The following is a 9289-nucleotide window of genomic DNA, read 5'->3' as shown; positions in this document are numbered from 1 at the left end:
TTTTTTTTTTTTTTTTTTTTTTTTTTTTTACGTTAGAAAATATACATACGTGTTTTCACCATGATTCGAGGAGGCGACGAATTTTATGCCGTGTCAGAAAATAAATAATTCGCGTACAACCGCTCGTTAAACATTCGTTTGGAGAGTTTTCGAGGAACGCGCACTCTCTGGATTATTGTTATCGTTGCAACGCGTTGTTGGTTAATATCAAAGTTTTCGCGCTCGTATTCACAGGGAACCCTCCGAAGGCAGAGAGGGCAACAATTTCTGCTTCATAAATAAATCGTGACGTTCGTTCACGTATCCCGACGAGTGCGAACCGATCGCTTATTTGCACGGATGCTTCATTCGTTGTCAGAAGTAAGCACACACACTCTTACGTTTCTCCGTCTTCTGCGAGCGAGAATGCTCGAGCTTAACACATTGTCGCGATTTTTAACGACCGCGTAAGTGAAATTTCGATCCGATCTTATTTGTAAGAAGCACGATGAAATGCGAAAAAGAAAAAAAAAAAAAAAAAAGAAATCGCAAAAAGATATGAATATTAATTAATTTAGAAAATTATTAGACAGAAAATAGTGACATTTAATTAACTCAAAGAAGAATATCAATATTATTAATGAAATTTTAAATCAAATTTTATTAAAATCATATTGGTGATTCTTTGTATTCATTTTTTTTTTAATTCGTTACAACAATTGAACAAAAAACCACGAGATAAATAAAATTATTAATTTTTCATTCTTTCACATAATGTGATATCACGTGCAAATCACAACTCTTTTCTTAATAAATTCGATTTACACTCCATTGTTTACTATTACCTCGAATACTATATTATTTATACATTCTTTTGAAACGGTTGGAAATGCGTTGTTGATATTTATTATACGCGTTCGTGCATCTTTGATTGTACCTGCCCTGACCCTAGTTTAGTCAGGAGTTAGCGTTAATCTAATTGCGTTAATTAATCGTCCCTCAACACCCGTTTACGTTATAGTTTTCGCCAAGTTCTTTCCATGAATGAAACTGGGTCAGGTGAGGTTTATCACGAGAATCGTCATGAACGCGTTTAAAGAATCGAGAATGATAAACGATTCACAATGGATGACGCGCAGAAGCTTCATTGCCATTATTTTGCGACGTGATCCAACGTTCCGTTTCGTTTCGTCACTTCGTAAACTTTTCTCTTTTTTCTATAAACGATGGAAATTATAAAAAAAGAAAGGGTAACACCATTTGGATTAAGAATAATCTCATAACGAGCCTCGCCCGAAGTTATAATTAAATTCATTCGCGATTTATTTATTTATTTTTTCTTTTTTTTTTTTTCCTGAGCGAAAGCGACAACTCGATAATAATAATTGTGAAAACCACGATAAAAACATCAACTTTTTCGTCGACCGTTTCAATCGACTCGTCGTCACATAATAGTCGAATCTCGGTTGAGAACTTCGTTTCACAATGAAAAGTCTCGCAAAGTTTAAATTACTACGAGCGAGGAGTTAATCGCCTTGTCTTCTATCGCGTTCCTCGAAACTTTCTCTCTCTCTCTCTCTCTCTCCCTCTCAACTTTGAATTTCGTTAAATATTCTCTTTAAGAGTTACAAAGTAAGAGATTAACTTTTAATCGAATTGCGTTAAATAAGTTTCACAAAATCTAATTATTTCTACATACCTACGCATGTAATGATACTTGAAAACAACCGCGATGACGAGAATGTTGGCCGTCACCGCGAGCGCCATCACGAAAACATAGAGGACGATCAACAAGTAATTAGTTTTGCCTTGAAACTTGGCGAGGAGGTGGCGAATTATATCCTCGGAATCTATGTATGAGAATATCATCTCATCGTTGTACGCCGAGCTATTAAATTCCAACCAGGAGGGTGTTGATATCATCATTCTCGAGTTCGCGTCGTTCACGTTTCCCTATTTTATTATTTTCTCGCTTTTTACAATCCATCAAACTCCTTTATATAGGATTTCACGAAGGGTAATTTGTTCCTTTAACGGGAATGGATGGCACATCCGACTTCCGGTTGCTCCGGTTTCGGACCGAAGGCAAGGAGGATCATTGGATCGACGATGATAATTGATCGCTCGAGAAGACGCGTTTCGTAATACTTTGCTATCGTGATTACCGTTTTCGTGTTCACCGTTCGATTAAAATAAATTTTTATTGCGCGATTATAAAGAGAATCGTGTCATAATCGAGTCATCACGCATTATTAAGAAAGGAAAGTCGAATTCAACTCCTTCAACAACTTTGTCTCTGTTATTCCGTTTAATAATATATTTAATCCATTTCCACTTTCGTCGATGAAACGCTTTTCGTATATATTTCGTCGAAATCAAAATTTATACGCAGTTATAATTTTTCGACCAAGTCGAAGAAAAGTTTATAATTCGTCTATCACGTGTGGAACTATAGGCGGAATTTCGTGGCTATTTAAAAAGAAAAAAAAAGTCAGTTCAAAGATATTGTTCTTGTTAATTCGTATAATCTTGTAATAATAAATATAATACGATCGTTAATAACGAGAATTTTGTTATTCGTCATTTAATTCCAGAACATCAACGGAGAAACTGAATTCTAATTGAAAGATAAGTCTGTGAAATCTCGCCTCCCCTCGTCTTTACCCCTCAGTGTCTTTTCTCTTTTTTTTTTTTCTATCTGATTCAAATTCAAAGTCACCCTGTATAGTCACGACAGGTTTTGTATCTGTGATCTAACCATCGTACATATGTCTACGATAAATAATTTTATCTGCCCAGCGACGAGATAACAAAAAAAAAAGGTAAATAAATTTGAAGGAAGTATCCGCGATATCCTCGCATTTTATCAATGTTTCGGAAAATTATAAATAATGCAAAAGTAATACGATGATTGATGATGGTTATTTTTGATAGACAGAGCACGCGATGTAAAATGTTTACATCGAACGAAATGTGTCATCGAACGCGTCAAAGATTAAAAAATTCGAATTTTTCGAAAGAGATCGAGCGAAGAACGAACGAAATAATTAACGTAATTGAAGAATGTTTGCAAGTGGCGATTTTTTTCACGTAGCACGAATTTACATTTATTTTAAAAAATATAGCCCGTGCACGTTAACACACATAACATCCACTCGGCAAAGCTCTTAAGAAATTTACATGGAAAGAAACATTACGCAAATGGAACCATTGCACGCGTAGTTTCAACAATTCCTCTATGCGCTCGTTTTAAATATTTACTTTCTCGAGTAAAACTAAACAGGTTCGCGTGTTGAGTATCAAACAACCGGTGTCTTTTAACCTTTTAAAGTCTTCTACTTTCGATATTCCGCCAATTATTCTACCGATTTGTCTTCAATTCCATTCCAATTAATTCGAATCGTTAATGATCAAAACACGTAAACTCTTCGTCACTTCGCATTCGAGTCGAGGTTTTTTTTTCCGGCAACGATTCGGTTTCACCTCGACTCTTTGGTAAACACGATCATACACACCGTTCGTGTTTCACTATTTCCACGAGTTAATTTTCTACGAGAAATTCTACGAGATTCCTTCGCCCTCGCGGCGAAGAATAATACGCGTGAAAAGTTTCGGAAGCGGGGCCACGATAAACTGAAAGGAAGAATCGCAGCTCCCGCCGGCGCTCTTGAAAGCATTAGAGACGTTGGACACCACTCGCGCACGTTTCCTTCAATCGCGCGCCTGCGTTCTGTACGTTCTCTCTCAATCTTCTCCGTTACCCTTCCCGCTTCCTGTGTTATTCTTCACAGGAGATCTGTCGAAAAATGTCCAGATCCGGCTTGATCCCCTTGATCCATAAAAGTTCGACAGACGTCATTACCGGAAAGGAACATCGCTGTTAAAATCATCGTGTTCCCCTCATTCGTCCCCGCCATCCACCCCTCTCGCGTTACACGTGTCCTTGCCTCTTCTTCTTTTTTTTTTTTTTCTTTTTTACGTACGCTTTTTTTCGGATTCGATTTCCAACGGAGCAAATTTTCCTCCGCGTATAAACGTGATCCCAAACTGCGAGTAAATCTCGTAATATATTTCCACGTGATATTACACGTGATGTAGTATGCGAAATGAAATCTCGTCGTGTGTACGTGGAGAATCATTGCTGGAGAATCGAAATGTTTTATTTATTGTGAAGAATTTTTCTATATCTAAAGGAATCGATGAGTGGAACTGCACTTTTGTTGTTCAATCAAGGTTTGAATAAAGATTGAATCTTTCATCAAACTTTCGGATAACGCGTGATTAGCTTGCAACTTTTATTTTAACGAACCTGTGTGAATAATATCAGAATTGTTGGATGGGTAATCGGGATATTCATATTTAATTAGATTCGTTCTTCGTTTCTTTTTATAGATGAAAAACTTCGTTTTATCTTCGAAAGTAAGGAAATTACAACATGTTTTAATTAAATAAACGAGTCAATCGTTTAAACCAATAAACTTTTATTCTTGTTAAAAAATATAGAAACTGCATTCAATAATTTACAAAAACAAAAATAAAGAAAGCAAAACAAAAGATTTTCAATTTCAAACATATTTAAACATTTGGTTTTATTTACAAATAATAAAGTCGTAAATACAATCTTGTTTACTTAATAAATATAATAATATCGTAAGAAGCTTTATATATTGCGTTCTTTCGTCAATCATATAAATCACTTCTCTTTTATATCCTATATATGAAACTCAGTCCACAAGTAGTGTGTCCGAACTCTATGAAGGAACGGTATAAGATACATTGATCAATAAATCAATGTACATTGTTCCAATGTGTAGCATCTCGTGAATATACTCACAAAAAAAAAAGATGAGACAAAATTCACACATATTCCGTTACGATGGCGAGTCGATCGCATCTATTGTCATCCTCGTGTCGCTTCACATTAAAGGTCAACGGATAGATATGCAAGATTAATGCTTTCCTTTTTTCTCTCTCTCTCTCTCTCTTCCGTTTCCTATTTCGTACCTGTCTTGCTAATGCAACTTTTGTTACGATTCTTTAGATGGAATCGAAACGATAAAAGTATCGTGGAAATCTTGGAGGAAGTTTTTTAAGTAAGGATCACCAAGTACGTTGTTATCGCTGAGAATATCTGTAAAAAATATATAAAATCAAATATATTTCAGTGAAACACTCGATTATTTATCCTCGCGTCGTTTCTTTTCTTTTCTTTTTTCTTTCTTCTTTAACAACTTTTTATTTTCGTTCGTTGAATGCTCACCGAAAGCAGAAGAGGAAGATCGACGCGTATTAAACCAGCAACGGTAAAAATATGTACTTTCCTTAGTTGAAAGTAAGCCGCTGCTTCTATATTTTCCTGTAATCAGAATCAATAGAGATCTCATAGAATACAAAGGCTCGAAGGAGCGTTCGCTTCGTTAAGAGCGAGGAATCTAATTTAAAGTAATTGATCGTTCAAGGTAACAAAGAGGTGTTATAGGAAGAGACGAGTTTAGAGGAAATAATGAGAGAAAAAGCAAGTTGCGAGAATGTTATCATATTATCTAAAACTTAAAATTTCATCGAGGTTCTTTTATTTTTTATTTGTTTCTATTGTTTGTTTGTTTCTTGGGGAGACAAAGAGGGATATAAAGGAGTAAGGTTCGAAGAGTAAAGAAAAAAAATTTAGATCGAAACGATCAACGATCAACTTTTATTAATACCAGAGTACTGCTTACCTGTAAATGTAAATTCGATTTCAGAGAAACGGAAGAGTAAGGTGAGAAAATAAGCTTGCCGACACGATTCGCCTAAACAAATAATAATCGAGTTATATCGCCGTACGTGTGGCGTTCGGGAAATTTCAGTTTGGTTTAGAGAAAGATCTACCTGATGAGCTGTCATGTGACACACGGTGGTAATCAATACGAGGTTCCACGCGCAATCAGTCACCAGCATTGATTCCCTGATCTTCCCGTAATCCGATAATTTGAACACTTTCAACGAATAAATCCTCGACATCAGGTTGAACGACATAGTCGAGATCCAAAACAACAACTGAATCGCGTATACGGAATTAATTATTTCGGTCGCGTTCGCTAGAGAACAATGAAGCCACCATATCTGTTGTAACATCGAATGCCTAATTGATCGATGCGCCTCTATTATCTTGTCAGCTGGTAACAGGTCGGGGAAAAAACGATAAAAATAATTGTTTGAAAATAGGAGCACAAAGGTACGATTAAACATTCATTCAAACTCGTTAGCCCGCGTCGCTCATGACACGATTAAAATCCTCGATAAAAATCCTATGATTTGTAATCGAGGAAATGATCGAGACAATATCGATTCGTATAAAATGAGTATCGAAGAAATTTTCGATTTCGTTCGATAGGGACGCGTGATTTTCATGATTTATTGTTGTTTTAAACGAAAGATCAGATTTTCGTATGAATTTGTAAGAAACAAATGTCAACAATAATAATCAAACATACGAACGAAACAGAATAAAATAAGAATTTATAGAGTGCCAAGATTCTTTACTGTGCAACATGAAGGAAGAAAAATATATAGATTAAAGAAAACGATCGACTACGGTTCGAATACGATTAAACGATGCATAAAATTGATCGAAAATAAATAAACCCGTGAACTTTAATATTGTATATCCGTTTAAAAGATAAATAAGAAATAAACTCACCCTTAGAGAATTCTATCATTGAGCAGAGATGACGGAATCGTTCCTCGATAAGGAATAAAATGCACACGAATATCAAAATTTGTGTATTCATCGAAGCATCCATGATGAAGTAAATTATCCCGCGAAAAATTGGCACTCTCGGCTCGATTCTAAAAGGAAAAATCTAAATAAATATCTATATATCTAAATATCTATATATCTAAATATTAAAAATCTCAATAAAATAAAATTTTATTGCGTATACATTTAACGTTTCGATAATTGCTTCACAAATGTAAACACATTTATATATTTATGCAATTTCTCAACAATTCTTATCGAATTTGAAATAGTCCTACTTTATTTTCAATTTTTAAAAATTTGAACATTTATACGATATAATATATAACTATCATAAAATTTGATGTTCGATTCTTCTTTACAACATCTTACCTGTACGTGAAATATCCTACTATCGCCCAATATGAGAAACTGACGAACACTGTGACATGACAAATGATACGCAATTTATTTCCTTTTGAAAAATCACGAAATTTTGTAGCTCGATCAAAATTACGTAACTGCGATAAAACGGATCGAATCTTCCAATTCCATAAAGTTGTCACCGATGCATCCGTGAACAAGCACAAATAAATAAGAAATACTCTTATTATGACGATAAGCATGCTTTTTAAATCTGAATCTTCGTACGAGAATACATAAATGTACATTACTACGAGACTAACTAAATACAGAGTCATTGAGAAAACGATGAATATTATATCTCGAAGTCTTCTCGCTTTTACATTGTCCTTTGAAGCACACAGAGCGGTACATCCTAATATTAAACCGGCATTAAAAATCGAATTTGTATCTCCAACGAGCACCATTATTTCTGCAAACTTCTTTTTCTTTTTTAGATTTTAAAATATTATGTTATATTTAATTCAAAAATGTAAATATTTCAATAACGATATATTATAACTGAACGATAACTGATGAACAATGTATAATTTTTGTTCTTATTCATATACAAAATATTAATTGTAACATTCTAAATAGTGAAAACGAAACATGTGCGTCAGACGAGCAATAAATATCGTTTAATACGAAATCTGAAGAAAAGTTCTACATCGATTTTGTAATCAATGGATAACGTATTTATAAGCAAAAAGCAAATAATGTTTTCATTGACATTAAAGAGCTTAAATACGTAATGTTTTTACATGAAATCAAGATCTAAATTTGTTTCATAATTCAAAAGAATGAAAAAATGTATATGTGGTAAATATGGGCAAGTTTGAAATGACATAATTTCAAATGACATGTTATTTCATTTTATAATTATATACATAATTTTTTTCAGATCTATAAATATTTTTGAAATGATATTTGAAACTTTTTCAAATAACATATTATTTATTATAATTTAAATACTCTTCTACTGATTTATCAATTTTATTCGAAGTATACTTTGTTTTACAAGATCTTCGATCTAAAAATATATTATAAAACCGAAAATATAATAATTATATTTTTTATATTAAAAATTAAGATATATTATAATTTTGAAAAAAAAATAATGAAAATGCGTTTAATTAAAATCCTGTATTTTGTTTGTGATTAATTACGACAAAATTAGATAATGGAAAAAGGACAGATATAGGAAAAATTAAAGAATTAGTATTATCTGTAAAATACTATAAATTAAATATATAAAAATAGAGTAATAATTAAGTACAGTGCCATCTATTGAATACTTTATCTTACCCTATCTTTAAAGAAATGTCTTTGACATTTAAGAGATAGCGCTGACAGTAAATTCTTATCATATCTCTATCCTTCTCACATTATCTCTACATATATTTTATTTATGGCATTCTGGTGATAGCATTGATTCCAATATTTTTAAACTAATTCTTGTGTTGCTCTTCAATTATTTGTCCTTTTTGTTTATGCAATCTACCATTCTATCATTAGATCTAATTAATCTAATTAATCTAATTTCTGATTAATTTTATTGTCTTTTTATGTTCTATTGATTAAAAATTTTAACAGAAACTATGCATTCTTATATATCGTTTTATTATCGCATATATAGCATCTTCGAAGTGATAAAAGATATTTTGTTCTTCTTGTACATTTTCTTGTACATTTTCTTGTCTGTGACTTCGAATACTTCCTTGCACATTCTGTTATGCTAATAATAAGTCAGAGCTTTGAGAATTCAAACATGAGATGGCACTGATCTTTGAAATTTTTTTATAGTTGTTTCATTTATCAGCCTAATGTAAGTAAATATTTATTTAAAAATATTTATATAAAATATAAAAAAAAACAAATATCGCAAAAATTACGTAATATTGATAAAAACTTATTCGGAAAATAAAAAAAAAAACTTAAATTTGTATGCAAATATACTAAAACAAAACACTCGTAGAAATATTAGAAAAATCATAGAAAAAAATTTATTATATATAAAAAAAAAAGATAAAAAAAAAGAAGACAAATAAGATAAAAATATAGAAATATATTTAAAATATAAATGGAAAATATAAAAGTGAAATAATATATATAAAATGTATTATGAAATATAAATATGTAAAATATATAGTATATAATATAAAATATAATATAAAATAAATAATAAAT

At 32.2% G+C, this 9289-nt stretch overlaps 3 protein-coding genes across 3 annotated transcripts in view; 1 reads left to right on the top strand and 2 right to left on the bottom strand.

Moving 5' to 3' along the window:
• Positions 1 to 6817, bottom strand: part of LOC102671864 (neuropeptide SIFamide receptor-like) — a 13181-nt gene extending 6364 nt beyond the window's left edge. Inside the window, exons 1-6 of the mRNA XM_031512427.1 lie at positions 6659 to 6817; positions 5848 to 6134; positions 5697 to 5768; positions 5240 to 5335; positions 5075 to 5110; positions 1679 to 1932 (exon numbers count right to left, since the gene is read on the bottom strand). Coding sequence (XP_031368287.1) covers positions 1679 to 1932; positions 5075 to 5110; positions 5240 to 5335; positions 5697 to 5768; positions 5848 to 6134; positions 6659 to 6761 — 848 coding nt within the window. The 5' untranslated portion in view covers positions 6762 to 6817. The remainder of the gene's footprint in view (positions 1 to 1678; positions 1933 to 5074; positions 5111 to 5239; positions 5336 to 5696; positions 5769 to 5847; positions 6135 to 6658) is intronic.
• Positions 6818 to 6865: 48 nt separating this feature from the next.
• Positions 6866 to 7963, bottom strand: LOC116186109. The gene has a single exon (XM_031512419.1). It carries the CDS (start codon positions 7525 to 7527, stop codon positions 7087 to 7089), a length of 441 nt encoding a protein of 146 aa, XP_031368279.1. The 5' UTR covers positions 7528 to 7963; the 3' UTR covers positions 6866 to 7086.
• An 824-nt stretch (positions 7964 to 8787) lies between these two features.
• Positions 8788 to 9289, top strand: part of LOC102675878 (WD repeat-containing protein 37) — a 4249-nt gene continuing 3747 nt past the window's right edge. The window contains exon 1 of the mRNA XM_006619652.2: positions 8788 to 8927. The gene's annotated coding sequence lies outside the window, so the exon portion shown is untranslated. The remainder of the gene's footprint in view (positions 8928 to 9289) is intronic.

The sequence above is a fragment of the Apis dorsata genome, unplaced genomic scaffold (assembly GCF_000469605.1).
Source record: "Apis dorsata unplaced genomic scaffold, Apis dorsata 1.3 scaffold_429, whole genome shotgun sequence".
NCBI lineage: Eukaryota > Metazoa > Arthropoda > Insecta > Hymenoptera > Apidae > Apis > Apis dorsata.
This window is presented reverse-complemented; position numbering and strand designations above follow the sequence as displayed.